The sequence below is a fragment of the Lobosporangium transversale genome, assembly GCF_002105155.1.
Source record: "Lobosporangium transversale strain NRRL 3116 chromosome Unknown BCR41scaffold_11, whole genome shotgun sequence".
Lineage (NCBI taxonomy): Eukaryota > Fungi > Mortierellomycota > Mortierellomycetes > Mortierellales > Mortierellaceae > Lobosporangium > Lobosporangium transversale.
Window position 1 is genome coordinate 116,592 of NW_019028989.1, and position 27,584 is coordinate 144,175.

At 40.6% G+C, this 27,584-nt stretch overlaps 12 protein-coding genes across 12 annotated transcripts; 4 read left to right on the forward strand and 8 right to left on the reverse strand.

The window, feature by feature from the left end:
* Positions 1-831: 831 nt before the first annotated feature.
* On the reverse strand, positions 832-1,854 carry BCR41DRAFT_349970 (hypothetical protein). The gene has a single exon (XM_022023577.1). The coding sequence runs from the start codon at positions 1,713-1,715 to the stop codon at positions 843-845; it is 873 nt and encodes a 290-aa protein (XP_021882998.1). The 5' UTR covers positions 1,716-1,854; the 3' UTR covers positions 832-842.
* A 224-nt stretch (positions 1,855-2,078) lies between these two features.
* BCR41DRAFT_320393 (Peroxin-3) lies at positions 2,079-3,945 on the reverse strand (the record flags this gene model as incomplete). The annotated part of the gene is made up of 4 exons (XM_022021392.1): positions 2,079-2,542; positions 2,642-2,749; positions 2,831-3,661; positions 3,788-3,945. The coding sequence occupies 4 exons, from the start codon at positions 3,943-3,945 to the stop codon at positions 2,080-2,082; spliced, it is 1,560 nt and encodes a 519-aa protein (XP_021882999.1).
* A 377-nt stretch (positions 3,946-4,322) lies between these two features.
* On the forward strand, positions 4,323-5,531 carry BCR41DRAFT_349972 (OsmC/Ohr family). The gene is made up of 3 exons (XM_022023578.1): positions 4,323-4,554; positions 4,889-4,962; positions 5,163-5,531. Exons 1-3 carry the CDS (start codon positions 4,424-4,426, stop codon positions 5,459-5,461), a joined length of 504 nt encoding a protein of 167 aa, XP_021883000.1. The 5' UTR covers positions 4,323-4,423; the 3' UTR covers positions 5,462-5,531.
* Positions 5,532-5,959: 428 nt separating this feature from the next.
* On the forward strand, positions 5,960-7,384 carry BCR41DRAFT_320397 (ribosomal protein S5 domain 2-type protein). The gene is made up of 3 exons (XM_022021393.1): positions 5,960-6,295; positions 6,417-6,665; positions 6,792-7,384. Exons 1-3 carry the CDS (start codon positions 6,010-6,012, stop codon positions 7,127-7,129), a joined length of 873 nt encoding a protein of 290 aa, XP_021883001.1. The 5' UTR covers positions 5,960-6,009; the 3' UTR covers positions 7,130-7,384.
* On the reverse strand, positions 7,005-8,849 carry BCR41DRAFT_334334 (DNA-directed RNA polymerase). The gene is made up of 4 exons (XM_022021925.1): positions 8,702-8,849; positions 8,465-8,536; positions 7,523-8,300; positions 7,005-7,393 (listed from the first exon to the last, which is right to left on the reverse strand). The coding sequence occupies exons 1-4, from the start codon at positions 8,783-8,785 to the stop codon at positions 7,272-7,274; spliced, it is 1,056 nt and encodes a 351-aa protein (XP_021883002.1). The 5' UTR covers positions 8,786-8,849; the 3' UTR covers positions 7,005-7,271.
* A 168-nt stretch (positions 8,850-9,017) lies between these two features.
* Positions 9,018-11,895, reverse strand: BCR41DRAFT_349977 (SPX domain-domain-containing protein). The gene is made up of 5 exons (XM_022023579.1): positions 11,442-11,895; positions 10,385-11,270; positions 9,805-10,269; positions 9,523-9,665; positions 9,018-9,438 (listed from the first exon to the last, which is right to left on the reverse strand). Exons 1-5 carry the CDS (start codon positions 11,647-11,649, stop codon positions 9,143-9,145), a joined length of 1,998 nt encoding a protein of 665 aa, XP_021883003.1. The 5' UTR covers positions 11,650-11,895; the 3' UTR covers positions 9,018-9,142.
* Positions 11,896-13,174: 1,279 nt separating this feature from the next.
* Positions 13,175-17,027, reverse strand: BCR41DRAFT_320405 (adaptin N terminal region-domain-containing protein). The gene is made up of 6 exons (XM_022021394.1): positions 16,679-17,027; positions 16,310-16,512; positions 15,970-16,128; positions 15,411-15,844; positions 13,981-15,304; positions 13,175-13,854 (listed from the first exon to the last, which is right to left on the reverse strand). Exons 1-6 carry the CDS (start codon positions 16,707-16,709, stop codon positions 13,207-13,209), a joined length of 2,799 nt encoding a protein of 932 aa, XP_021883004.1. The 5' UTR covers positions 16,710-17,027; the 3' UTR covers positions 13,175-13,206.
* A 607-nt stretch (positions 17,028-17,634) lies between these two features.
* On the forward strand, positions 17,635-18,545 carry BCR41DRAFT_349981 (hypothetical protein). Its single transcript, XM_022023580.1, has 5 exons — positions 17,635-17,849; positions 17,956-18,080; positions 18,196-18,223; positions 18,320-18,339; positions 18,458-18,545. Exons 1-5 carry the CDS (start codon positions 17,831-17,833, stop codon positions 18,521-18,523), a joined length of 258 nt encoding a protein of 85 aa, XP_021883005.1. The 5' UTR covers positions 17,635-17,830; the 3' UTR covers positions 18,524-18,545.
* An 86-nt stretch (positions 18,546-18,631) lies between these two features.
* On the reverse strand, positions 18,632-19,628 carry BCR41DRAFT_369268 (Oligomerization domain-domain-containing protein; the record flags this gene model as incomplete). The annotated part of the gene is made up of 2 exons (XM_022026441.1): positions 18,632-18,952; positions 19,095-19,628. The coding sequence occupies 2 exons, from the start codon at positions 19,626-19,628 to the stop codon at positions 18,632-18,634; spliced, it is 855 nt and encodes a 284-aa protein (XP_021883006.1).
* A 942-nt stretch (positions 19,629-20,570) lies between these two features.
* Positions 20,571-21,585, reverse strand: BCR41DRAFT_334343 (thioredoxin-like protein). The gene is made up of 3 exons (XM_022021926.1): positions 21,184-21,585; positions 21,045-21,063; positions 20,571-20,937 (listed from the first exon to the last, which is right to left on the reverse strand). The coding sequence occupies exons 1-3, from the start codon at positions 21,397-21,399 to the stop codon at positions 20,684-20,686; spliced, it is 489 nt and encodes a 162-aa protein (XP_021883007.1). The 5' UTR covers positions 21,400-21,585; the 3' UTR covers positions 20,571-20,683.
* A 1,814-nt stretch (positions 21,586-23,399) lies between these two features.
* Positions 23,400-23,882, reverse strand: BCR41DRAFT_369270 (hypothetical protein; the record flags this gene model as incomplete). The annotated part of the gene is made up of 1 exon (XM_022026442.1): positions 23,400-23,882. The coding sequence occupies one exon, from the start codon at positions 23,880-23,882 to the stop codon at positions 23,400-23,402; it is 483 nt and encodes a 160-aa protein (XP_021883008.1).
* A 1,755-nt stretch (positions 23,883-25,637) lies between these two features.
* BCR41DRAFT_394537 (hypothetical protein) lies at positions 25,638-27,455 on the forward strand (the record flags this gene model as incomplete). Its single annotated transcript, XM_022028652.1, has 6 exons — positions 25,638-25,716; positions 25,792-25,871; positions 25,949-26,091; positions 26,176-26,589; positions 26,677-27,124; positions 27,210-27,455. 6 exons carry the CDS (start codon positions 25,638-25,640, stop codon positions 27,453-27,455), a joined length of 1,410 nt encoding a protein of 469 aa, XP_021883009.1.
* Positions 27,456-27,584: the final 129 nt, after the last annotated feature.

A 27,584-nucleotide genomic window follows, 5' to 3' on the forward strand; every position in this document is an offset into this window, starting at 1 on the left:
CTATAAGCAAATGGAACCAGGGACTAGGGGATATTGAGGAAAGGAAGAAAAGTAGAGCATGATCCTGCATTTGAGGAGAGTGTAAAGGGGCGGATGGGCCTGTGAGTAGGACCGAGGATCTTTCCAGACATTCATAGAATTATCGGCGCCAAACAAAGGTGTTAATAATCAAAAATGGATTTTTTATTTTCCCCGGCTAGTGACGCAGATAGCCATGGTGGAAATATAAAATGATGGGAACGTTTATTTAGATATTAAAGACTCTCGATTGTCAATTACCAATCATCGGTTTATGACATTGGTTTCATTAAAGAATAATTGTACTTTGTAGCTCTTGGGAAAAGAAACACTTATTCATATCTGTATGTGTATACGCTTAAAGCTTACAGAGTTGCTTAGCAACAGTAAACAGTTTATGTAATTTTCTGATTGCTTTCTTTATAAAAGTTGTCCTATCTAAATAATTGGCCATTCCTCTTTGATATCTAACAGAGGTTTCACAACTAGGGTTCCTGGCTCCTTTGAAACATTTGTTTCCACACTCACAGGTTTGTCTAGTTGACATCGCCTCTCATCTGAAAGGCGTGAAAGGCCAATATGTTATTGTAACTCATTCATTTATTTATTTTGGGAGATCTCCCCTTGTCTTTATTTGTTGGTACAGGATGTTAGGTGCGTAATAATTGAGATAAAAATTATAATAATTAATATTTACATTCGCGCCATCAAGCATGATGTTTAACCTCTTCGCTGACAGAAGAGTATGGCTATGATTAGACCAGAAGATGAAATGGTCTCGACGTTCCTTTTTTTTTTTTTTTTTTTTTTGTTCGGCATTTTACTCAGATATCTCCATTTTTTGTCATAGACTTTCCCTGCCCTTGACAGGTCATTATTGTGAAGCCATCATGACCTCTAGTGCTGTTGGCGCTTGGAGTTCTCCTATAAGGTTCCAACCGTCTGGAGGCTCTCGCTGCCTTGTTATTCCTCGGTGATTTGCCATTGTCGCCATTACTGCTATTTCTTTTGCTGCTGCTGCCGTTGTTGTCGCTTTCGTAGTACTTGAGGCTACTGAGGCTATACCTATCTTGGGTAGCATTGAGCCGCTCAGTATACTGGTGAAGTGAATCTTTATATGAATGTAACAATAAAAGTCTTGATGTTTCTTCAGAGAACTTCGAATATGGACCATATAGACGAGCGACCTCGGCAAAGGCTTCGAACCGGGCTTTCAGAAATATGCTTTTTTTGCATGAGGCACTGCCTGATAAAGCGATAGGGCATATGACATCTTTAAGGTCCACTGATGGAGTGGGACGAGAAGGTGAAGGACCGGTAATTGACGATCGCAAGGATGAATGTCTCGAAATATAGCTTCTATAGTTATAAGAAGCATATGGACCCGTTGGTAGAGATCGAGTAGTGGTAGCGGTAGCGGTAGGAGCAGGAGCAGGAGCAGGAGCAGGAGCAGGAGCAGGAACAGTAAAAGCAGTGGTAGAAATGCTCAGCTGGGCTAATGACTGTAGCAGATCGTCCTTATGAGATCTAGGACCAGAACGAGTTATTATGTCATTGAGATGAGAACCATTGAGGGGTATCTGCTCTAGGTTCTTGTCTGGGTTTGCAACGAGCACTTGGCCATGTTCTTCTGATAGATCTGGTAGACATATCCGCATCTGCTCTAACTTTTGCAATATCTCTTGTGGTAAGGCCATTTTAAGACCCGAATTGATCTGTAGAATTTTACTGAAAAGGCTCGAAGCGTTGAACCTTATGAACAATGAACTGAGAATGAGAATGTGAACGCGAATGTAAATGCGAATGCGAATGAGGACTAAAAAAAAAGAAAGAAAGGTGTCTTCATCGAAGAGACGCATAATCGCATAATTTTTTTTGTGTATCTGTGCACCGCACCTTGGTGCCTTTGACGGTACAACACGAGATCACAGAGACGCGATTTTGTTTCTCAATTTCTGGCCAATTGTATACCACAAAACTAAAAAAGTTCACACAGGCCAATATGATGTGTTTTATTAACTGTTTGCCTTGGAAAAAAAAAAAAAAAAAAAAAAAAAATTGCTACTGGTTATTGACAAGCTCCTCATTAAACGAAGAATAGATTATGGCTGAGAACGCTTGTAGCTCCTTGACCATCGAGAGACTTTCGACATACTCGTTTGGAACTCCATTGATGATCAGGTGCACTTGTCTCGTCACTACTGAAAGTAAAGATGCCAGAGGTATAGCATCTCCCTGAGTCTCTGGGATAGGTAAAGGAGCATTCCCAGCACCGGCATCGGCGGGCATTGAGAGGAGAGAAGGATTAAATGTCGGCTGTAGCGCAAAGTTGAAACGTGCAAAAATACTCGCTAATGAGGCTTTGAGGACAGTTGTAAAATCCTGACTGTCAATAAAGTCCCTTGTCTCGTCAAGTAAATTGCGAAGTGTAGAGTCAATGATAAGATCAAACAGATCAACACCCCCTGCTTTTAAAGCTTCACGCTCTTCTCTTGCGTTATCTGGCAGTATATATTCACGCATACTAGATGGATGCAAGCATCAGCCAAAAAAGAAAAAAAAATTAGCCTTTGTCGAATATACTTCAATAACAATAAAAACGATAAGGTCCCCATTTCCTTACTTGACAAATGTACGCATGCCGTTCATGTCTACATATTCAAGTCGAGTGCGAATCTCTTCAAACAGATCAGTGAACTCTTTGGCCGTGAAGGTTTTCTTTAGGGAGATACTACCAAATCGCAGTAAATTCTCAAATCAGTATTGGCAGTCAGAAAGATGACAAAAATAGCTTAGAACTTAGGCCACTCACCCTCCAATAACGTCCTCAACAACTTCACGGACCCTCTCACTCCATCGCCGCCAGCCTTCGTGCAATAGCCAATAGCTGAATGTGAGATATTTCTTTTCTGTTTGAAAATCCAAGAGTCCATTGGTTGAAGTCAAGGAGCCCTTGGTAGATGGGGTCTCGACCCTGTACGACTGATCTGTCGTACCAGAGAGCGCCACTACGGAAGATACATAAGTGAATCTACCCAGGAGGTTGAGCTGAACTTGCGTAAGCAATGTTAGGAATGTGACTGAATATAATGCGGTGATTGTACGTGTGAAGCTCATAACTTTAAGTTCATTCCAGAGTTCTCGCTTCGCACGGCGTTCGATAGCGGCGGAATTGTCGTCTTGTTCACGATCCTGGATATTAATTCCTGGCATAGATTCACTGGCTATGGTGTTCTCCTGTGTAAGGCCATCGCCCGCCTCTGATGGTGTCCTGTTGTCGTCAGGAGTGACCCCGCTAGTTGTTGCTATGTTGCGTGCATCAGTCTCCGCCCTTTCAGCGGCATCGTTTTGTTCTTTGTCTTTAACATCTTGGGAGTTTTGATCGGAACCATCGGCTATAAATGGTCCTGGCATTGCTGTTACGGCTCTAGTATCTTCTTCACTATTATTTGGTGGCCTGGGTAGTAAGGGCATATTATTGGAAGTGGATAAGGGCATCGATCGCTGAGATCTGGATTGTTGTAGCCTGGAAGCAATCAATTCTACATTGAGTTCATGCAAAAGCTGATCACCTAAAATCGGAAGGAGGGAAAGCACGGTGAAGACACAGTCCTGTTGATTTTGTTGGAACCGACGCTTCATGCTACGGTAGATATTAGACATAGTTTGAGCAAAAGATCCATATATTTATCAATTACAATTCCTGGTAAAGAGAACATTTGCCCCAAATACAAATCGCCCGATAAAAGAGTTGCAAGAGGAGGCCTACTTTTCATTAGCAGTTCGTTCTGAAGCACTCTTCTCATGGAATTCGATGAGCTTACTCTTGGCATACTTGCCCATGAGATAGATACCACCAGTGATTCCGGCAGTAATCATCAGACTACGGCGGTTTCTGCTTGCGAAGCCCTGAACAGCAGAAATCATTTAGAAGGAATATTTGATGTATGTTACTAGGTTACGAATGGGTGAATGAAGAAAGAATTGAGGATTGAATGTAAGCAAGAATTAAATGAATGGTGGGAACAATGAAAGAAGAGAAGTAGAGAGGAAGGAAAAGAGGGAGAGAGAATAGAAGGAGACAACAAAAGCAACAAAAGGAGACAAAAGAGACAAAGAGCTGTTTCTTTGGCTCGATTGGTTTTGTGGGCAACATACATGTAAATATTTGCTTTTGTTTTTGTGGAATGTCAGCTGCTTTTCATTAAAAGAAAGTTTCTTCATGAGCGCGACCTGCATTCACGCGTCATTAGATTCAATCATTACGTGACAGCGCGTTTTTCATGCTTGCACCAAGCATTTTACCTTCATTCTTTTTCTTCATTCTTCTTACTTTTTTAACCTTCCTCTCTTTTTCTCTCCACTCTATACACACACATAAAAACAAAGAAAAACACCATCAACCATGTCTCTTCTTCGTCTTGCTGCCCGCCCTGCTGCTCGTCTGCGCCTTGTTGCTGCTCCCCTCTCCACTGGTGTGCGCCACCTCTCCTTCAAACCTATCTACGTAGCTGAGTCCACCGTAAAAGGCGCCAGGTAATGTTTTTCAGACAGAAGCTAGTAGGAAAATAGAAGCAATCCCAAATATCATCACCAATGATCGATCACAACAAATCTCATTCCATTGTGGGAGTTACTCTTTCGGATCTCTCTTTTCCCCCATGCAGATGTGTTATTTATTTTTTTCTCACGATAGCATGTATACGTGAGAGTGATGATTGAGGTTCAATGATGTATCTTTCTCTTACAACTATACTGCCTTAACGCCATAGCCGTTTTGCTCTTATCTGACCCAACTCTCATTTCCATCCTCGCTTTCTTGCTCATTCTTCTCTCTTTCTCTTTTTTCCTCCTCTTCCATAAAATATAGAGATGGACGTCTCACGACCAAGACAGGAAACCTGGACTTGAAGTTAGATTTGCCTAAGGAGTTTGGCACCAAAGGTAATAAATATTCTTCAAACTGATGTCTGCATGCCATATTTTGTCCTAGAGAGTGAGGGGAACGCCACTTCTGTCTTTTTTTTTTTTTATTATTTATTTTAATTATTGCTCATTTTCAGCCCCGGCACTTGGATGACATTTTAATGGGACACAAGGAACTAAATTAGAATCTGACATAATAAAAAATTTTACTTCTCTAGGCGGACCAGGCACTAACCCCGAGGAACTTCTCGGAGGCGCTTATGCTGCTTGCTTTGGCGGTGCTCTTGCTGCAGCTGCCAGGGAGCTCAAGATCAAATTGCCCGCCGATACCACGATCACTTCATTTGTCAGCGTCGGACCGAAGCAGCCAAAGGGGTTCCAGCTCGCTGTGGAACTGAGAGTTGCTAACACTGGACTCGAGGGTGAGCAATTCGAGAAGGCGATTGACGTTGCTCACCAGATCTGCCCCTTCAGCCATGCCCTCAAGAACATTGAAGTCAAGACCGTCAAGGCTTAAAGGAATAGAAGACAAAGATAAATAAATAAACAAACAACAGATGTCTTCTGCTGTCAAGGATGAACATAAAGGATTCTTATCTTTATTGATGAGTTGTTGGGTGCGATATTAGATCAATGTAATGTGTAAAAGAAAGAAGTCAGAAGTTCTTGCCCTCATCAGCTTTTTAATTCCTTTGACACGCTTCATCAAGCTTCGTCCGCTCTAGCCTTGTTTTGAATGATGACATGAACAACCTCAGGAAGATGCTCTCATATCATGTCAGTCATGGGTATTACTGAGGTATAAACAGATCGAATAGGAACCTTTTAAAAACATCATATACGACGCTTCACATAAAAAAGACCTCCCATAAATATATATATAAAGTTCGCTCTGATCCCAGTCGGTCGTAAATCCATATCAGTGTGTGAGATGATGTTTTGAAACTCTGATCAAGTGCTGGTGGCTTTTCAAATAAAAAAAAAAAAAAAAAAAAAAACCTCTCACTAACACCTTTCCACACTCAACCTTAATCCTTTCATTCATAATATTAACACATTCAAAGAATGGCATCAACAACTGACAGTTTGGCAGCCTCACCTGCGTTTACATTCTCTGCTTCCACATTTCAGAAATTACATCCAACAGAATATTTTCGTAAATTTATTTCACAAGGTGTCCGCCCCGATGGACGCTTACTCGACAGCTTTCGTCCAACGACGGTTCATTATGGTGTGATCACTACAGCAAATGGTTCGGCCATGGTCCGTATCGGAGGAACAACCGTTGTCTGTGGTATCAAAGCAGAGGTTGCAGAACCCAAACTGGATAGCCCTGACCAAGGTTATCTCGGTAATAGAATTTTTTTCAAACACTGGCCACTTCCTCAATTCTTCTACTGCAAATGATACAAATATTGATCTTTTTTTATTTATTTTTATTTACTTTTATTTTTTTTGTTGGCTTATTTTAGTACCAAATGTCGATCTGTCCCCAATTTGTTCAAGCGCCTTCAGACCAGGATCTCCTAGTGAACAAGCGCAGGTCGTGTCAGAAGCCATACATCGTGTCTTGAAGGAGAGTAAAGTCTTGGATTTAAAAGATCTCTGTATTGAAGAGGCAAAAGCTGTTTGGGCGTTATGGATTGATGTCGTTTGTGTCAGTTATGATGGAAACATATACGATGCTGCCTTGATCTCTGTTATGGCTGCACTTTTAAATGGTATGTTTTTTTTTTTTTTTTTTTTTTTTTTTTTTGTATGACGCTTATTATTAAGTTTATTATTATTATTTTTTTTTTTAATGTACCATTTTAAATGATATACTTTTTTCTTTTTCTAATATGTAGTCCGCATTCGCAAGCCAACATACGATGAAGGCATAGTCAAAGTACCAGGAGGCGAAGCAATTAATGATGAAAATTCCTTCAAATTGAACTTGACAAGGATACCACTCAGCACATCGTTTGTTCTTTTTGACACCGATTTAACATTGTTAGCCGATCCCAATTTTGCAGAAGAGTCAATTACACAGGGTCAAATTTCAGTAACGATTGATGAGCATGGTCGACTTTGTAGAATTTCTAAAGTCGGTGCCGCTTCAACTTCACAATCATTGTTGAAACAATGTATTGAACGGGCGAAAATACGTAGTCATGAACTTAGATCCATCATGAATCAACAATAACTTGTATAACCATTATAAAGATAGGGGGAAAAAAAAGTGTGTGTATATTATAAACATGCGATCGAGAGGGAAAAAACAAAGATAAGAAGTGGGTGATATAGTGGCATTATGTCGGATGATGCTTATGAGGAGAGAAAAAAGATTAATCAGACTGAAGGGTGGCCTGCAGTGCTCGCTTGACCTGAGCACACTTGTCCATGAGCACCTGCACTGCTTGAACTAACAGATCCTGAGGCTCAATTGATCCAACAGATTCGATAGTAACTAAAATAATGGAAAGCAAGATCATAACATATTTTTTTTAATTAAAATAATCCAGCTTATTACAATACCACAAAAAAAAAAAAAAAAAAAAAAAAAAATCAACGTCATGCAGGCTTTTCATCAACTTACAGATAAAGTGATCCCGGACACGAGTCAGCTTGACCTTGTTTTCAAATTCAGGGTAGCGAAGCACTTCTCTTGAAACAGTATCCTTCCTTGGATTGACAACCTTTGCTTTCTTAACACCATTCTCCTCCACAATGTCAACAACACCTTCAGGGAAACACGACTGGAATTTAACAGCGTCTTCTCCTACGATCTCTCCGTTGATCAAAATCTCTGGAAGCAGACGGTAGGTCGCTGTGGCCACAGGAGACCATTTTGCATGATCCTGTCCTATTCCCTTTTCACAGTGCACTTCTACATCGATCTCCTGACCCGGTCGCAGCTTTGCAATAACAATATCATCATAGACAGGTTTAATAGGGCAGTCCTTGAATTTCTCTGCTTGATCTCCTTTGGGATCCCAGATCAGATCTCCAGAATATACAGTTGAATGAATATATTTCTTCAGAGGATCTGTCTCTGTAGCAGATGCGTTGGGATTACGTTTGCAACGAATGTTCAACCGGAGGACAATAGTGTTGATATCTGTTGATGTCTCTTCCTTGGCTTTAAAATCAAACTTTGTAGGATCTGCCAAGATGGGAATCAATCCCAACCGGTGTGCCAGAACCTCATCCACGACAACTGAAGTGTTGTTCATCACAAAGACTTGAGAGATCGCCATGGTTGGGACTTCCGCAATGAGGATACGTCTGAAAGCATTGGCGATCGCTGCATCAATCCCGACCATATCAAACTCGATTTCATTCTTTGAAAGACGGTTGATTTTGACCTTGAAGTTCTGTTGTTGTAATTTTTGTTTTTTGTTTTTTGGTTGGTATCCGTTTAGAGTTGATAGTGCAGACAAAAAGTTCAAACCGACAAAACTTGTTGGGTCAGTGACTCGAAGCAATTAGCTATTAACACATGACCTCTCCCTCTGGTCATGACCACAACTTTCTTTACCTCTTTGAACTTTTCTAAATCAAACGCCAAATCAAGGCCTGGATAATTATGGGGATAATCTGTCGAAGCAGTCTAAAAGTAAGGAAAAGTTTTTTTTAGCAATATTGGTAAGCGTGCTAGTTTGCGTTGTCTTTGCGTCCCGGATATATATATATTTTTTCCTTTATTTGCAAACCGCTGTATATCCAAGCTGCATGCTTTTATTAGTTTATAAAAAAAAGAAAAAAAAAAACATACACTAGTAACACGGTCTCGCTCTACAATGACACGAGAGCGTAGTGTCTCTATATCATTATGCTTGAAGTCTTTCTGTGTGACCATGGTTGAGAATGTAAAGCTCTTTGCTGTAACTGAAGGAAGTAATGTCAAGTTTGAATGAAAAGAGTGTAAGGAATACTTTTTTTTTTTTTTTTTTTTTTTTTTTGTTTACTAAATCTATGAGGCTTAGCACGACTGCTGGCCCAGCATTTACTCTCACGCTGTGATTTGGATTTGGCTCTGTGTGTTGTTCTGGCTTCTGTGATGGCAAGTAGGACGCTTCCCAACAATTTTACTGTGGTATACGTGTTATTATTTATGATAAATGATTAGATATAGTAATTAGGCGGTATTAACATGAAGAGAAGAAGAAAGAAATACAGTGATGTATACTACTATTACATGTACATTGCTAGATTACTACATGATAAGGCATGACTGATCGGAATCCGTCCAATGGCGGCCTGTAATGGCCTCCATCTCCTCCATAGCTTGTTCACGGCCCGATTCCTTGCGCTTCTCTTTGATCTCTTTCGGGAAATATAGCTCCATAAAGCTCATCAGTGAAGTATCCAAATTACTGGCATCCGCATCTAGCACAGTGTTGGGTCCACGACAAATAGGGCAATGAATCATCTTCTTGCGTTGCGCTTTGATCAAGCAACGGACACAGAACACATGTTGGCATCGAAGACGAATAGGCTTCCATGCCACAGCTTATAAAATAAAAAATAAAAAAATTAAAGCCAATAATTAAATCATCTTTAGAGTTTGTAACAAAACAAAACAAAACTACTTACACATGCAGATGGGACAAGAATAGTCATCCGGTTGAGGAATAATCGAAAGAAGCTGGGTCCCGATGGTGTAGGTCAGCGATTTTGAGATGTTATCACTATAGAAAGGTTCATTCTGCAAATGCTTTGGGAAACCAGAACTCGCGCTAGACAGGCCATTACAAAAAGTGATATTTAAAAAAAGGCCCAAATCCAAACCAATTAGATACAATCATTCAAGGGAGAGAGAAGGAAGAAAAAAAAAAAAAAAAGCAACGGGGATAGAACCAACGCAAGAACACTTACGTCAGGTTTGTCCTTTTATCGTGCTTTTTTAGGATCTTGATCATAGCCATCTGATTCAATTCCCTGAATTGCTTCATCATGATCAGCTCCGAGTTTAGCTGAAAAAATGTGTTGAATGCAACTTTACTCTTCGACTTTTTAAACTTGTGCGTTAATTTACTGCGGTTCATCTCCGCTAGGAACCATTGCAGCTGTTTCTGCGCCTTTTCTGATGATCGTGTCGAGCGATCTGCTTCTTGGTCCCCCACAAAGACCTGGGCATCCAGATAAACCTTAAGGATCTCGCGCCATGTATACATATCCTTGTTCTGAGGAGCCGACACGACCGTGAGGATCTTGCTCAAATCCTCAACCTTGGACTCGAACTCGCGCTTATTCGCCTCTTGTAATTTGCTTAGTTGAGAAATCTCTTCTCCCAGTTGATCAAAAAATGCCGTGTCTGCCGTCAACTCAATGACGAGGACCCTAATTATAAAACAATACCGCGGGGTATTTAGAGTCAGTTTGTATTAGAGAGATAATACAGTGCAAAAAATAAAAAATAAAAATAAAAATAAAATAAAAAATAATAAATGAATACCTTGTTCCATCTTCCTCTGTAGTAATGAAAGTGGATGTATCATGCTGTGGCTGCGGCTGATGTTCGCTCAGGGCACCAGGGGTGATGATGGTCTCTATAGGTTCTACCGTCGAGGATATGGATGTGGATGTAGATGTAAGAGAAGATGATGACCTTTGCCTCTGAAGTGAAGGTTCATCAGCAGAGGATTGTGATGATAGTGGTATGGATGATATCACCTCAGGCACAGACGTTGTGATCTCGGGCTGCTGCTCAGTATATTTCGATTGGATCGAAGGTTGCGACGATGGTAATGAGATTTGTAATTCATCTGCTCCTATAAATTGTGGCGTTGTGCCTGGGGTAGGTCTGTGCGTTCCTTTAGTCGACAAAGTTGATGGGTGATTTAGACTGTCGCAAAGGTGTGATGATGAATCATCCCTTGCAGCTGCGCCGTCACTTGCGGCTGTCGTAATTGGTGCGTCTGCATCTGCAGGAAACAAAAGCGGAGAATTCAACTTTGAGGTCGCGTGCCCCGTCGTGTCACAGTCGTCATCACTGACCACAGAGTTATTCTCGAAGCTTTCTGTGGATGAATCATCTAGAAGATCCAAGAGACTGTTTTTGTTATCCATTTTGCTCTGATCTTCTTCAGGTGTTGTATCTGTCTCAGCAGTAGCAGCAACAGACGTCGGTAAAGATACACTGTCCTGGGATAATTGCTCATGCAGGTCGCTCGAAGAAGAAGATGCTGAATTGCTGACAAAGTGTACTTCATGTTCGAGGAGTTTGGAAAGCTGCTCTTCTAATGCAAGAGGTACGGGGCCAAGAGTCTTTGCGTTCTTTGTCCCAGATTCAAGGTCATCAATGACAACCTTGATGCAGGTCTTTAGATGCTGTTTATCGTCTAAAACGAGAATTGCAACGGCGGTTAGATTTTTTAAAAAAGGGACACAATGATTCGGTCAGCCAGGAACAGGGAAATCTGAGTATTAATTATTGAGAGCAATGTCGGCTACAAAAAAAAAAAAAAAAAAAAAAAAAAGGAAAACAAAAGCGAGCAGGGTAATTTCCTCACCATCAAACGAATACTCGAGTCGATGCATGTTGCCAGATAGAGATTGAGTGAGTAACTTTTTAATGATGGGTGAAGGTAGACCTCGGTCGTCGAGTTCCTTTACGATAGCATTGATCTTCTTTTTCAACGACTTGTAATGGATAACGTATGGACGCCAGTCTTCAGGCATAGCCTCAGTGCCAGTCTCGAGTGTCTTGCCAAACTTCATTGTGAATAAGACAGGGTCAAGTCAACTCGATCAAAGGAATGAGATGAAAAAGAAAAGCTAATGACTGAATGGTGGTAAAAAAAAAAGGTTTAAAAGAAGAGAAAGAAGACGAAGAAAGGGGTTGTAATAAAAACTTGACGATCGAGAAAGAAGGATTGATTGTTGTTGGAAAGTGGGACAATCTAATGAATGGAATTAAAAAAAAATAAAAAATAAAAAATAAAGAATAAAGAGCGGAAGAGAAAGAAATTAATGACTGTTCAGGGAACTAAGAAAATGTTGGCCCAAGCTGTTCTATTTTGCAGTGTGGAGATTGGCCTAGCTGTTTTCAGGTTTGGGGCGTTCCGCTGCACTTGAAATAAAAAGCACCCCACGAGACCTGTTGCCCCATTTGGAAAACCCCTGATGACTTGTCTGACCAATAACTGCTCTTCAAAAGAACATTCCCATCTTCGAACATTCGAGCCATGCCATGGAAGCAGGTTTGTAACTGCAACTGAAAGAGATTATAAGACTTTGACTGTTCGCACTCGCCTGAATGACTTTTCCTGCCGCTTTTTTTATTTTATTTTTTATATTTATTTTTATTTTTTTTATTTTCTTTATTTTGGCCTGATCATAAACTAGAGCCGCCTATTGTGCCCAGCCAATGAATCCGCATCTCAAAGGCCATGTCATAATATAAAGATCAAACTATTCTTTATACAATCTGTCCATGTAAACCAATTAAAAGGAGACGGTAAAGATGCAAACCGAAGCAAACGTGAGAAGAGGGATAAGGACAAGTTGCTGTTCAAACACTGCAAATCACTTGTTGAAAGCTTCGTGACCACATTAGACTTTGCAAGTACATCAGCATTGGCAATAAAGAAGTTGACTGTCTATCGAGCCTGAGGACTGATAACGCCCATTTCAACTTGTTGCTCAATGAGCTGAAAATCGCCAGGCTGATCAATCTTAACACACAGAGTACATAGACTTCATTGCTAATCTTATTTTTTCGAATCAAAGTCTGGTTCGAAAAATCTGCCCTCATGTACAGAATAGGCTTTTTTTATATTCAATAGCACTTTGGAATTGATCACGATGGCAATGGCTGTCTATCTGCCCCATTGTTTCTTGCAGCGATGGTGAGAGTGAGTACTAATAACAAATACCCTTAGTGCATAAAGTAAGTAATGTAAGGCAAGCCACCGTGGATATTCGTTATTCCAAAAAAAAAAAAAAAAAAAAAAAAAAAATCATGCATAATGATATCATGATCGCCACACCGGCAATGATTCATTAAGATTTGTCATGCCAAGCAGTGCTTATGGTATATTCAGGGTTGGTTATTGATTGATCACATCAATTCAGGAACAACATTGAGTGAGCTCACAATGATCTTGTCAAAACTGTTTTTTTATTTAAGTTGATATGAATTATGAAAATGTCGGATGGCTGAAAGAAAGAAAAGAAAAAAAAGAGATATAAAGGATTCCTAGAAAATCATCTGCCGCGTTTCTATGCACTCTACCAAAAACAAGCTGCCTATTTTTTTTTTTTTTTATTTTTTTTTTAGGCAATAGCACCAATCAAAATCTGGCTCACTTCTTCATTTGCAGATCGAATTGCCAACTGAAGAGTCACACCTGTTGCAGAATCAAAAGTCATGCGGCAGCGAGCCAATACACGGATACCTCCAATGAAAATACCCGACAGAATCATGGTATGCACGTTCGATCCTTGAATTGTGCCGGAATTTTCAAGTGCCTGCATGCCCAGTAGTGCAATCAAGTCGCGGCAAGCATCCTGCAATCCAGGTGAGGTCGTCAATGCCAAAGTCTCAACAACTTCGTGTTCACTGCCCAACTCCTCCCATGCCTTATTGAAGCTAGGAATATAAGATGGCAAGACAAAGTCGGCAATCGCCAGCGACACCTCCTCAATCTGGTAATCGCCCTCAAAGCCCTTTTCATCAGGTTCTCCTGTCTGTGGGTCGCAGTCCTTGTCAATGAACTTGAGCTCATTCATAAATGTAAGTTCGGGATACTCTTCCAAAACAGTCCTCTCGAATGCGACATAAGCAACACCAGGAACATCATACACCAACTGAGGTGCTGGAATCAGCACACGTTCAACAAGTGAGGATTCATCATTATCGGGTGTCATCAACACATTGACATCTTCCAAAACCCTATCGTTCAAAGTGTTCTTAATGTTGAACTGGAAGTCGTACGGAGGAAAATATAATAAAACAAAAAAAAGATTGTTAGGAAAAAAAAAAAAAAAAAAAAGATATAAAACTTCTGATCAATGTTATAACAACAAGAATGGATGAGGGCGCTGTACCTGGAAGACAACATGATGAGCAAAAACATGCTTAACACAGGTAACGACGTATTCCGTCTCAGACTCGGTCAGCTCGATAGGCTTAGAAGTAGATTTGAACAAAGGTCCATACGAGGCAAACTCAGGTACTTCGGCCAACTTTTGGGCATAGACAGCTTGCTGATCCAGTGAAGGGGTAGTAGACAGAGCTGGACGAGCGCCCGCTCCGTTGGAAACGCCACCGGAGTGAGGGGGAGAGATGTTGCCACCCAAGGTCTGAATAGCACCAGCCTGTTCCTGAGGACCTCTGGATTCCTGCTCCTCCTGACGTGAGACCTTGGGGACAGCGGAGAGATCAAAAGGCGTGTCCGCCAACTCTGGATTGGAAACATAGTTAAGGAGTTGGCGCTCAAGATAGGCAAGAGCATATGTAGAGTCGTCCTTAACATATCCCCTTTCATCATTGCTCTTCATAATATTCAGATACATGGTGACTCTGTCACGAACCTCGTCATCAGCATCATCCAAGCAACGGTTCAACAGAACCTTCACGCTCTGCTTGACAGATTCGTCTTCGACATTCACACCAAATTTGGCCAAGGCGCTGACAGCAGCACCACGAACCACTGCGTTCTCAAGAATGACGCGATTGTAGATATAACGGATATATTTGGTGGGTTGTGGGCATTTAGGACCCTCCACTCCAAGCAAGTGAAGTATCTTGACTGAGAGTTTTGAATACTCACAATCCTCAATGATCTCACACAAGTGAGAGAGCGCTGCCTCCTTGGACTCTGGAATATACTTGACAAAGTTGAAGATAGCCTCAACAACAGCACGCTTGAAGTCGTATCCACCGTCATCGCGAAGAGCGCCACTGAGGAAACTAAGCATAACATGGTGCTTGGCAGGGAACTTGATACAAAGTGAGCCAACAGCCTCAACAACCAATACCTTGGACTCGTCTGTGATTTCTGACATAAATCCACTGATCTGCTTCATCAGACGTTCCACAGATGCCTCATTTCCAGTCTTTAACAAGGTGGTGATCGCAAATGTTGAGATACTCCTGTTTTGGTCCGTGATCATGTTCTCCATGTCAATATTGCAAGGAGCAACTGCTGCGGGCTGCGTCATGGCCAACTTGTTAAGAGCGCGTATGGCAGCAAACTTGATGCTTGGTTTACCCGATGACAAAAAGTTTTGCAACGTGGTGACAGCAGGGAACAGCTCCTTGACAGTAGCATCCTTCATTTCACAAATAGCTTTAGCAGCCTCCAGGTTGACCATTTCGCTCTTATGACGCAGCCATCCCTCCAATAACTCATACACAGCGCGAGTCGAGCTACAAGAAGGGAATAACCAATGGAGAAACAAAAAAATCAATATATACCCATAAGAGTATGATAACTGGTTAAGAGAAAAATTGTATTACAGTCACGATTCCATACCTTGGATCTTCCTCCATGACCTTGCATGCATAACGGACCAGAAGACATTGAGCAAAGGGGGAACGAAGTATGGAGCCACTAAGTCCGCTCTTGGCAGCATAGTTCTGTACTAACTTGGAGACAGCCATGCGATCTTTTTGACGAATGGCATACAACAGACCAAGGGCATGATACTGAACAATGTTTGAATTGGATACAGCAGAATAGGTTTGAGGCACATTTCCAAAGGATGTTACATAGGATGTAGCAGCGGAAACAGCCGATTGAGGTTTGGCGTTGATGGCTTCCTGAGCTTCGTTGGCCCAGCGTTTCACAACCTCTCGAGCAACGCCATATAAATGGTATGAAGACACTAGAGCAGCTGATGAGACCTTTGCGTTCTTGTCCACAATGGCTGCCTTCAAAAAGCGCTCCAATCCCTGCAACATGGAAGCCTAGATCATGAACGATATATACATTAAGGTGAATTATCAGTACCTGAATTGGAAGAATTCTACATGATCCATGATTAGGATAAAAAACAAAGGAGAAAAATGCTGACTGGCGATAAATGACTTACATCTGTGATTTTGCGAAGGACTCTAATGGCATTGGCGCGGTACATGACCTCAGATGTGGGCTGCATGTCCTTCATCAAGCTGCTAGTGACCATAATAACATCCTCAGCGACAATCGACAACTCCTTGATGACCAAATAGACCATTTGACGCAAAGCCGACTAGTATCAAGTTTACGTAAATAGATAATGTTTAAGAATAACAATAAAAGTATGAGATTAAGATATAGCTTGTCACAGGATGTTTTGCAGAAGCAGGGTTTGAACATTCAATACCAATGAAAAACAGTCAGGTCAATGGAGTGAGAAATGTTCTGAACTATCAGCCTTGTCGGATACTTACATCCTTTGATTGGAACAGCTTTGTAACGCTGAAAAACAGCTCTGTGGCTTCAGTTGTGCCAAAAGTCTCTCCCTGTGAGATTAGGTAGAGAATCTTTGTCAAAAGTGCGCGGCATTTGCGAGCATTGATGGGCGACTCATTGAAAACACGCGCCTCCTGCAGCACAGTAGTCTTGTCAAAGTAATGGTGATAGCCTATCCTGCCTGCTCAAGTATTGTTTGGTGATGCATCAAGGCAAGTTGTTGGCGTCGACAACGGATATTTGTGAATAGGAGAATACAATAAGTATCAAAAACTAATAATGATTATAATCATCATCGACATCGACGGATGAAACAAATTTTTCCAGTCAAGATTATTGCCTCTTACCAGAGTCTTCGTCTCTCTTGGAATAACTCATCGTGTAAGAATAATCACTCTAGGATACTAAATGGGGTGATTTAGCGGTACGTGATGTGATTTAGTGAGTTGATCACTAAAGAGAGAGAGAGATGGCGAAAAAAAAAAGGGGAAAATCGAGACGCGTTGTGGGCAAATGGAAGTGGGAGAGAAGATGCAGGGAGAGAGATGCTTTTGCCCAAAGATGATAAGAAATGGAGAAAAGTGAGAAGTGAATAAATGATGTTATTCAAATAGAGACGTGTTTTCTCACTGATGGACTGATGGACGATGGGACTGGATGATGCGATTGCAAACTGACACGTCGCAGAGGAAATTGGCTTACAAGGAGAGATAGAACAAATCATAAATATAAGTGATGTTTATATAAACGAGCGTAGCAGAAATGATATTCAAAAGATGCCCTCCCTTATCTGACATTACTCGCCTCCCCTCACATTTGCTGAAACTTGTATTTGTTCGTGTACGCCACAGACATGTGTCTCCATGTGTGACCAGCCCGCAACCGAGGCATGCACGCGCTTTTTTTTACTTCTCACTGTTCACAACCTCCACACTTTCCCTCTTCCCCTCTTCTTCGTCCTCGTCCTTTTTCTTGTCCGGTTCCTTTCTTCTACTTGACGTCCATCCATCCTTACTCACAAGGACAAAGCTCTCACTTGCACACTCTCTTTTCTTCTTCCTCCTCCCTCACATTTCCACCATGAGTGACTATACAACCATTGACGATGGTCAGTCATGGAGTTCACATGACGGTCAGTCATGGAGTTCGCATGACGTGCTTTTTTTGGGTTCAACTGAACAGGTAGACTATTCAAGTTTATCATCAACCGAACTATTATGACTAAGAAGCAGATCCTTTAGACGAGAAAAGCAAAATAAAGAGGACAAGCGATCAGAGCAGTGATAGCACAGCTTTTTTTTTTTTTTTTTCTTTTTTTCCACTTGAGGAAGATGACTTTTACAAGGCCTGGCATCATACTTTTATGCAATCTGTCTTATTTATAAACAGCTAAGAAAATACCGCCTTTTCCAGCTACTGCTTTGAATCATGATAAGCCTAATCTGAAGATCCTCTTTTTATTTCTTGATCTATTTTGCTACTGGACCATCTAGGAAAGGATGATCGAACAAGGGGCGGGTAAGTGAATCTATTCTGGAGATGATAGGCTGTCCCTTTCAAATGCATAAACCTTTTCTAGATGGTAATGAAATACCTAAACATAATGGATGATCCTTTTTTTTAGGCTTCACGGTCCTGGTTTTTGTATCGCTCACCCTCCTGTTTTCAATCATTAACACACACAAATCAGGAGCACATCTCATGCTTGGCTTTATTATCACAGGATTCGCATTGTGTCTGGGACATTTGGTAAAAAGAAAAGGACAGATGTTATCCGAACTTATTTTAAGCTCTTAAGCTCTCAGTGCCAATGTCCTAATCCACTTATTCTTGTCTGGCTCTACTACACTTTCTAAACATTTAGCTTAGGGCATGGAGAAATGGCGATCTAGGTAAGAAATTTTATTTTTCCTTTTCTACTAAAACAAGCTCCCTCTTTGATCTATGTACTGTTAGCTAACCTTGTTTTATTTTATTTTTGAAAATAGATCCAAAGTTCAAGTACTTTGTAAGGAAACATGGTTCAAAAAAAAAAAAAAAAAAAAAAAAAAGTTTAATGTTCTGTAGATTATCAACTTACCCCTCTTTGATTTTACCTTTTTTTGTAATTGCAATTTTTTTACTAGATCCTTGCTCAGACTGTCCTCCTCACACTGCTGTGTATCATTGCAAACATTTACTTTTGGCAGTAGACTTTTTCAAAAATAAAATGGATGTAATTGGATTTCATTTGTATGGAGAAAAGGCTCCAGAACTATGTAAAAAATAAAAATCTTGTACACTTTTTTCTTTTTTTTTTTTTACCACTTGACAACCTCTGAAAGTGGAATATCTCTCTCGCCACGACGTCCACGCTTGCCATCCTCTCCTTTCGATCGTCCATGATCTTCTTTCCAACTCTTGGTCATCTTTCCTTTGATGTCATCCCATGATAATTCTTCCGCATCCTTAAGTTTTAATGGATTCTTAACTGCAGCCCATAAACCCTCCAGATCTCGCTCTTTTCTGGCCTCTGGCGTCATGAAATGAATAACAACCGACCCTGCATCGATCACCACCCAATCAGATGTATCACGACCCTCCATCACAGGTGGACTACTCTTGGGGGAACTCCTCTTGAGCTAATTTTTTTTTTTTAAAAAAAAAAAAAAAAAAAAAACAGCAGTAATAAAAAGCGACAAGGACAAGTTAATGAACGTTTAAAACTATAAGCGTAGCATCGACAAAAAAAAAAAAAAAAAATAGAAAGAAAAAAAAGCTTACAGCACTGTAAACTTGATCTGCAACATTCCCAAGATGTCTTTCACTCAGTCCTTCACAAACAACCATCCATTCTGTCCAATCACATTTGTCTCTCATATCAATCACTTTAATATTCTTGGCGCGTTCAGATTCCAACATCTTGAGAAGTGCTGAAATAGAGTCTGCAGAATGTTCATGCTGCTGCTGTTGCTGCTGTTGTTGTTTCAAACTATCCATTTCAGTAGGTGATTTTTGAGTATTCTTTAACCATAATGGCACAAAATCAGAAGAGGAAAATCCTTCTGTTGATGGTGTTGCTGTAGTTGTTGAAGCTGTATCAGGATACGACTCATCTACAAACCAAGAAAACTCTTTCTCTGATCGTTCCTTATCCGTGAGCAACACTGATGTGGATGATGAATCTCTGGATTCAAAATCGCGTTCATCATCGGGATGTGATTCCTGATTCAAGCCTTCAATCTCTTCTTCACCGCCTGGATATAATTCTGGGAAATCATTAGGACTAATCCTTTCAACGCCTTCATTTCCAACCATGAGATCATCCACATCTGAGAGAAGGTCCTTTCTCCTATCAAAGCTACTATTGCTGCTGTCGTTACTGTCTTCGCTATCATCTATTCGCGGTGCTCCTATTCCTGATACTGAGGGTCCAGATTTATTGATATTGACATGATCATGATGTATCTCTATTTTACGAAAAAGCCTTGGTGTGGTGCTGTAATAACAATGACTGCCTCTTTGAGAGGCTTTAACATTCAGCTCACTGACGACGACGCGAGAAGTGTAGGTGTTCTGTGGCGATGATTTTGACAAATATTGATTTTGAGAAAGAACTTTGCGGCGGGCAGCAGCAGTGGTTGTCCAGAACTGTCTGCCTGAACGAGATAATGAAGTGCTAAACATTAGTTTTTCTTTGTGAGTATGTTGAGGTAAAAAAAAAAAAAAAAAAAAAAAAAATATCAAAATATCAATCTCATTTCGTGAGAAAAATCATTATTATTAGGTCATTATGAATTACCCAAGCCACTAGTCAACATTATAAAAGAACCACATCGATTGTAAAAAAAAATAAATCAGTTCCTGTCTCCTTTGATGCTGTACTCTGATCCGTCAATGAATCACTGTCGCTCAGCTGGTAGGGATTTTTTTTTGTAAAAAAAAAGATCTCGCTGGACATTGTGAGACAGGTAGATCAGACCACAAAAGCCAGGCTATGAGTCCGACTCAGTTGCAAATCTTTACAATTGAATCGGAATTTAGCAAATTGGTACATTTATATATTTATATATTTTTTACTTTCTAATTCAAACCAAAAAAAAAGAAAAAAGAAAAAAAAAAAATAGTGCTGATGACATCAATCATGATCATTTTACATGTGTACTAATAATATAAATACTCGTATTCGTCAAAGAGAGAGACCTTGATGTAATCACAAGTCTTGGCTGGTGTTGACATTTGCTTAGAGCCAGGTCATCAGCTGAAGAAGAAAAAAGAAGGGACCTGATTTCAATTCGCTTCTGGCGTAATTAACGAAGTTTTTTTTATTTACAGATTGAATATATTTTGTTTTCCATTATCAATTTTTTTTTTTAAGCAGCAAGCAGCTTCTCAATATCCTTGGCAAGTGACTTTGGATCAGTTGTCGAGGCATAACGCTCATAAACAGTTCCGTCCTTAGCAATCAAGAATTTCTCAAAGTTCCATTTGATACGGCTCATCATCAAGCTCTTCTTCTGAGACTTCAAGTAAGTATACACGGGGTCTTCATTATCTCCATTGACATCGACCTTATCCATCAAAGGGAATGATACACCAAAGTTGAGCTGACAGAAACTTTCAATCTCTGTTTGTCACGAAATAAAAGGCAGAAAATAAAAAATGTAAGCATGTTGTGTACACTGAGAAGATAAAAAGAATATCAATCTTGCATATCGTGTGTGTTTTTTTTACCTTCGTTTGTACCGGGTTCCTATAAAGAGACAGTGAATATCAAATAGTACAAATTCAGGACCAAGTTGTTAGTTCATTTATGACAAACTTTATGTTTCTAGGCGCAGGCTTAAAAGGAAGACAATTTTAAAGTCTTTACCTGACCACCGAACTGGTTGCAAGGGAAGCCAATGACGACAAAGCCCTGGTCCTTGTATTTCTTGTAAAGTTCCTCAAGAGCAGCGTACTGTCTAGTGAAACCACACTTGGAGGCAACATTGACGACAAGGACGACCTTGCCTTCAAAATCCTTCATGGAAACCTCTTGATGCTTCTTGTCTTTGGCGGTCAAAGCGAAAAAGTTGGGAACAGACATGCTGAGTTTTGTTTGCTAAAAGTTTTTGCTGTTGTTGTTGTTCTTTTTTTTAGTTGGTCAATTGAATGAATGAGATTGCTAATGAGCAAGGAATGAAGTGTACAGAGAAAAAGAAAGAGGGGAAAAGCCAATACCTTTTATATTTGAGTTAAAGAAGACAATTAATTTTAATTTGCAATAACCAGGTGACAACAAACAAACAAAAAAAAAAAGCAAAGAACGAGAACATTCGCCCATACGCACATAAGCACATAAGCACATGCACGGTCTTGTCCCGTCGGACTCGATCATATTTGTTGTATTTGTATATTTGGAGTTGTGATACGTGTCGTAAATGATCAACGAATAAAAACCTCTCCCTTTTTCCTTTTTCGCAGTATGATCGACGTTCATCAAAGTGTCCGGGCTTTTGGAGGCCGGCGCAGTCACAATTTCGAATTCTGATGAATGAACTCTAAAATGTGGCCTTTGCTTAATAATACCTGTCGCAGCAGCATGGCCACTCCCAGAGATGCGCTCCTTCTCTATGACTGGCTTTGAAATATTGGGATTGAGTTAGGCTTTACGTAGATGCTGCAGGTTTGTTGAAGAATTTTCCCAGAAAGCTGTGTGTTTTGCTCTCTCTTTTTTCATATGTTCTCTATCATCAATCGAAAGGCTACAATTCATCAACATGAAGAAAGATAGAGAGAGTTTCGATCTGTATAAAGACTATAGATGGCCTTTTTTTTAAAAAAAAAAAAAAAAAAAAAAAAAAAAAAGCATGTTTAAACTGGTCAAAAAGACTCCTTAACTATATGAACCAAGGTACTTGATACTTTCTTGCAAAGAAAATCCTATTGATCGATCGTAGGATGCTGATGATGCTTGAATGAACTATCTTGTGATCATAGTCATCGGACTGAATGCCATCACTAAAATCCATAAGGACATTTCAAGTACAGATTTCTATCTGACCATTGAGGAAGGAATTCTTCAAGGTAAATAATCACATGAGTAGCTTTGTGCTTAGCCCAAAATCCACTGTATCCCTTATCCTGAATTGCGACCAAAAATGGTCGCAATTTTTTGAAAAAACTCAGTTAAACAACATTCTACTAATTGCGACCCCCCCATTCTTAAGCTGAATTAAAAGAACTTGATCTCCGGTATTACGGAGGTACATTAAGAAATGCATTTCATTATGATGATTCATTCAGCATGCACATTCTAATACGACGACCAAACTATGAGCTTATTTTTTCATTCATTCATTCGAGAATGAGAATGGTTAATCTATTTTTATTTCAATTGAAACTATGCCTTCATGTCTTTCAGAGGCATTTGGTGTCATACTGAGAGAGAAAAATAATAAAAGTGTCACTTTTCTACGCTTCCATATCGCTAAGCTTTTATGCTATTTCCCTTCAACTTCTATCACGATGGATCTGCAATACATTGTTAATGATGAAGACTATCAACCCCAACTTGACTTTAAAGATTTGGATCAAAAAGAAAGATGGACATCGCCAATTTCGCTCAAATCTTGTAAACCAACTTTTAACGCTATCTAAGTCTCAAGTTGTCATCGAGCAAAGGAACTCAAAGAGAAATGTAGAAACTAATGAGTCTCTGGAGGCTACTTTCAAGATATCAAAAGGCCCATATATTACTAAACACTCTCTTCTAAGCCTCGTCGACATCTACCAGGGTTTCATTTCCCGATAAGAACCAAAGAAAGTGAAGGAAGAGATGTTAAGAGTAGGATGGCATGTGAAAACTACAGGATTAAGGGTATTAAGGAAGGCAAGAAGTCCACCTCACGGTCAGAATGAATATGCGTTACATGCAGGGTTCCTCTTTGCTTGAAAGCAAAGCAGAGTTGCTTTGAGGAATATCACACCAAATAAAAAGAAAAAATAACCCATAATATTTTGCGTACAGTTTTCCCTCACTAACCCGTTGATTTTCGACGGGTTAGTGAGGGAAGGCCTCTATTCATTTTAATTCAATAAATATATTTAAACTTTATTTTTCTTACATTCATTATTCTGATTCAATTCCTTCATTCCTTCATTCATCTGCTGATTCTCTCTCAATAAATGACGATATTCATTAAATAGCTCCAACTGCTTTTGCACAGCGACCCAGCGCTTCATCAGATGAGGGTTATCGATTTCATGTCGAGCATTCATAAACTCTAAATAGTTTTCCATCGATTCCTCTTCATTTATCTCTTGATAATCATGTATAGTTGGACTTGAAGGAGGGGATTCAAGCACATCCTCGATACATTTTTCAGAGTGCGCGGAGTCTTGGGAACTCGAGTCAGAAAGACTGAGATTATAGTCGACATCATCTTCATCGTCTTTCTCTACCTCATCGCCTTCGTAAATGATATCATCTTCCACGTGGGGAATGAAGCGGTGTCTGTACTTTTCGAGAGCCATTATCTTGTGGACAACATCACTAATCAGCTCAGAAGGCCCTTCACAATAGTTCATGATAAGATAGTTAAGCACATTAATGTCCTTTTGTTTGGTGACCTCCTCTTCGTCTCCACCATATTGATTAACAAGCTTGTCTTGAAGTTTGAAGATATGATCTGCTTTTGACTCAATTCCAACAGTGCTCCTATTCGGTTTAAAATTTTGTCAATTGATATTTATTTTTTTAATCTGAAACATCATAATTGACAAAATTTTAAACCGAATAGGAGCACTGATTCCAAGCCAATGCAAATGACTCCTTTGTTCGAAGGTCAAGATGGGAACCTCAGCAAAGCAGTTGCGGATGCAGCCTGGAGTCACTGATTCCCAAGCTCTAGCGATACATGACCAAAATATCGCGTTGGATGGCAAAGCAATAGCTGATTTTTTCTTTGCCCTTACACGCGCCACGGCCTCAAGCATACTACTACTATAAAGGGCTTTGAACGATCTTATAACGCCTGCATCTAGAGGCTGTGTCATTGCCGTCGTGTTCGGAGGAAGCCGAATGACCGTGATGCTCTTGAGCTCAATTGCCTCACAGTCCTTGTGTGCTGGTGCGCTATCAATTAAGAGAGCAATGCGGCGGCCCTGTTCCTGCATGTCATCATCCAGTTGCCTCAACCACTTAATGAACATTGGTTGTCGCATGTAACCTTTACCAGAAAAGTCTGCGTCAATCGTCTTGAAGATGGCCTTGCCTAGACCCACTGGACGGTGCATGGCAAGCACCAAAGGCTTGCGCTTGTCAGACCCCGTCGAATTACTGCAGAATAGAATTGAGACTCTAGCTGACCGAACGATCTTCTTTCCACGAATAGGCCCGGTCTCATGCGTTCTTTTGGACATAGCTGTGAGAAAGAGACCTGTCTCATCACAATTATAGATATCATCAAGCTTGAAATCGGTAAGTTTGGCTTTTATAGCCTCGATGCGATCCTTCACAACCTCCAGGTCCACTGATCTACTTTCGCCATGCCCAATAAAAGATTTAAGGCCATTCCTATTTTTAAAGCGGTGAAGCCATCCTTTCGAAAAATAGCACTGTTTGGGTGCTTGACCTGGAAGAAAAAAGGGCTTCATCTCAGTCCAAATTGCCACTGCTGTCCCTCGTAGACGGTTATCAGTGACATTGAGATCGAGGTCCCTCTCCGCAGCATACCATTCCAGCAGAGCATCCTCTATAGGCTCCATGTTTCGATTAGTTTTGCGCTTCACTGCTTGACTAGCCAGGAGGGGGAGGGAATTCACATCTTGGACATACTCTTCCCTTCGACGATATATCTCTCGTGCCGTGCTGGGACTCATGCCAAAACCTGCTCCAATAGCGGCAATGGAGGCTTTAAACCCTTTTGCTCGTAATCCATCAACAGCCGCAATGAAATCCGCTTTATCGACTAAGGAAAATGATTTTTGTAACCCGTTATGCTTGAGAGATGGTTTCCTTAAGGATTTTCGCTTCAACAGAGGCAAGCACTTGTCAGCAGCAGTTTGCTTTCTGACTAAATCGTTAAGCTTCGATTGTGAAGATTGCTTTTTAGACATTGTCTTGTTATTTACTCAAGTATGTTGATGAATAGTGGATAAAAAGTGGTGAAGAAAGAGAGAAAGAATGACTGCACTCTTACACAAAAAATTTCGTCAAATAAAGTTTAAATATATTTATTGAATTAAAATGAATAGAGGCCTTCCCTCACTAACCCGTCGAAAATCAACGGGTTAGTGAGGGAAAACTGTACACAAATTGATGAAGCGAGGCGGAGATATATTATGACTGCCTTCATGAAATTCAGAAAAAATGAAGACGAGTTTTGGAGGAGTATAGAGAGGAAACGCAAGCAATCCGAAGGTAATTGATTACCTCATATCAGTAGCAATTGCACTTCGCTCTCCTTTTCTTATTTTGTTTTTGTTTTTCTTTTAGAAGCCATTGATGAGTTAGAGGGCCTAGATGACTTAAAAGAGAACCCGTTCCATTCTCTAATAGAGTACATCTATACGAGGGTGAGTTAAGGTCTGAGTAAGAAATTGAGCTTTTTTCATGTGGTGCTAAGACCTAAGACTTCCATCCCATCCTCTAGGTCCGCGGCTTGCCGGCTGATATACCAGTGGTTCCACCTAGAATTTCCAATAACCATGCTGAGATGTTCGAACGTGCTCGACAGATCCTTTTGGACGACAACACCCCTGAAAAAAAATCTTTTTTGCTGAGCAAGGATGTGTTGTAAGTAGGCCCTTCCCGCTTTTATGTAAAAAATATGCAGATAAAGATTAGTATGATAAACCATTCAACTTCCTCAACTACTAGGGTGCTCGCTTCTGGGATCATTGACACGGTCTCGGACGCTAACCATAATCTGTCACTTAACGCAGAAATTCAAAAATACTCACTGCTGCCAAGTTTCAGCGTGGTAGAAGAGTATGTAAAAGAGCTCATGGACGCAATGCATCGTGCTCTTTGCCCAGGTGACGACCGCAATCCTTTAGCTACCCCAGATTTGAGCAAATTAAAAATGTGGATCTGGGGTCAGCTGGCCGCCTTGGACAAGACACCGCAGGATTTCAGAGAAATGACAGAAAATATCCTGCTGGTCGTCAATCACCTTTGTTCCTGTTTGGAGACCGGCGAACTCGCGCCACCAGTCACTGAACATACAGTTGTATCATTGTGGGCATTCGTTTTAAACAGGCTGATGGGCAGGAAATCAATCAGAGTGATCCCGTAAGTCTCATTTATACTTGTTCGCTCACTGCTGATTATGCGGCTGCTGTACCTAACCATCAGTGTTAATATTTTATGTTCAAAAAGAGGAGAGCTTGCGTCCGCAGCAAGCAAAGATGCAAGGATAAACGCCGAGAAGAACTACGGTTCGACCACGAAGTCCGTCGGGGGCCGTAAGGTGGACTTGTCGCTTCGTTTGGCAACAGACTACCATTGGAATATGGAGATTGCGGTCTTCGAACTCAAGACTGAAAATACTTCTAAGAAGATATGTATCCGTCAGCTAAAGAAGTCTATCCGTCTGAACACTGCTGTGTTGTGTTCTCTGCAAAAAAATGGACTTGACACCACTACCAACTTCCCAGTCATAGCGGAAGGTCATGGATTTGTGCTTAACTTCTATACATTGCGCCGTTACGACGATGTACATGGGGCGGGGAAGACTTCGAAGGACTTTGCATGGCTTCCAAGGGACGTGCTGGCGTTGAAGACGTGGCTTTCGTCGAGTTCACTTCATCTGCTACTTGCTTTCGTGGTAAGATCAAAGTGATAAGATATTGACAATTAATGGCATTCGAGTCGACTTTTAGATTTAACCTCTTTTGTTTCAAATATTACAGAGCCATAATGCGAAGTTTGCCGGCAATGTGAGGGATTCACAACTACGGACGGTAACCAAGTCTCCATCCTCTACACTCCCCCCATCAGTGCTCTTCACGCCTTCCAAGTCTAACAGACAGGTGCACGATTCGAAAGCTGTCTCGAATTTTGACTGCGATATTGACTCCGACCTTGACTTATATGATGACTCTGGAGCAGTGGCACAAGACAAAAAGCGGAAAATTCACATTACAATAAGTAGCTGAGATGTAGTCAACATTAAACGATAGATATTGCACAATGGAGTCAGGCGATAGATACGAATTGATAAATATCGCATTTAGTAGTCATCTGTGGGCTTTTACTCTAATTAAAGAATGTGCAAGCAACATGAA

What these genes read in the sequence shown, in the direction of transcription:
- BCR41DRAFT_349981 (XM_022023580.1), top strand. An exon ending in CATTGTGTCTGGGACATTTG is followed by an intron (nt 18,081 to 18,195) that starts GTAAAAAGAAAA and finishes CTAAACATTTAG; the next exon opens with CTTAGGGCATGGAGAAATGG. An exon ending in ATGGAGAAATGGCGATCTAG is followed by an intron (nt 18,224 to 18,319) that starts GTAAGAAATTTT and finishes TTTTGAAAATAG; the next exon opens with ATCCAAAGTTCAAGTACTTT.
- BCR41DRAFT_349977 (XM_022023579.1), bottom strand. Translation starts at nt 11,649, where the DNA reads ATGAAGTTTGGCAAGACACTCGAGACTGGCACTGAGGCTATGCCTGAA. An exon ending in GATAAAAGGACAAACCTGAC is followed by an intron (nt 9,666 to 9,804) that starts GTAAGTGTTCTT and finishes TGGCCTGTCTAG; the next exon opens with CGCGAGTTCTGGTTTCCCAA. An exon ending in TTCTTGTCCCATCTGCATGT is followed by an intron (nt 9,439 to 9,522) that starts GTAAGTAGTTTT and finishes TTATTTTATAAG; the next exon opens with CTGTGGCATGGAAGCCTATT.
- BCR41DRAFT_349972 (XM_022023578.1), top strand. Translation starts at nt 4,424, where the DNA reads ATGTCTCTTCTTCGTCTTGCTGCCCGCCCTGCTGCTCGTCTGCGCCTT. An exon ending in TCCACCGTAAAAGGCGCCAG is followed by an intron (nt 4,555 to 4,888) that starts GTAATGTTTTTC and finishes CATAAAATATAG; the next exon opens with AGATGGACGTCTCACGACCA. An exon ending in TAAGGAGTTTGGCACCAAAG is followed by an intron (nt 4,963 to 5,162) that starts GTAATAAATATT and finishes TTACTTCTCTAG; the next exon opens with GCGGACCAGGCACTAACCCC.
- BCR41DRAFT_320405 (XM_022021394.1), bottom strand. Translation starts at nt 16,709, where the DNA reads ATGAGTTATTCCAAGAGAGACGAAGACTCTG. An exon ending in AGCTGTTCCAATCAAAGGAT is followed by an intron (nt 16,129 to 16,309) that starts GTAAGTATCCGA and finishes ACTTGATACTAG; the next exon opens with TCGGCTTTGCGTCAAATGGT. An exon ending in TCCTTCGCAAAATCACAGAT is followed by an intron (nt 15,845 to 15,969) that starts GTAAGTCATTTA and finishes TTCATGATCTAG; the next exon opens with GCTTCCATGTTGCAGGGATT.
- BCR41DRAFT_334343 (XM_022021926.1), bottom strand. Translation starts at nt 21,399, where the DNA reads ATGTCTGTTCCCAACTTTTTCGCTTTGACCGCCAAAGACAAGAAGCAT.
- BCR41DRAFT_320397 (XM_022021393.1), top strand. Translation starts at nt 6,010, where the DNA reads ATGGCATCAACAACTGACAGTTTGGCAGCCTCACCTGCGTTTACATTC. An exon ending in CCCTGACCAAGGTTATCTCG is followed by an intron (nt 6,296 to 6,416) that starts GTAATAGAATTT and finishes GGCTTATTTTAG; the next exon opens with TACCAAATGTCGATCTGTCC. An exon ending in TATGGCTGCACTTTTAAATG is followed by an intron (nt 6,666 to 6,791) that starts GTATGTTTTTTT and finishes TCTAATATGTAG; the next exon opens with TCCGCATTCGCAAGCCAACA.
- BCR41DRAFT_349970 (XM_022023577.1), bottom strand. Translation starts at nt 1,715, where the DNA reads ATGGCCTTACCACAAGAGATATTGCAAAAGTTAGAGCAGATGCGGATA.
- BCR41DRAFT_334334 (XM_022021925.1), bottom strand. Translation starts at nt 8,785, where the DNA reads ATGGTCACACAGAAAGACTTCAAGCATAATGATATAGAGACACTACGC. An exon ending in AGCGAGACCGTGTTACTAGT is followed by an intron (nt 8,537 to 8,701) that starts GTATGTTTTTTT and finishes CCTTACTTTTAG; the next exon opens with ACTGCTTCGACAGATTATCC. An exon ending in ATTTAGAAAAGTTCAAAGAG is followed by an intron (nt 8,301 to 8,464) that starts GTAAAGAAAGTT and finishes TTACAACAACAG; the next exon opens with AACTTCAAGGTCAAAATCAA.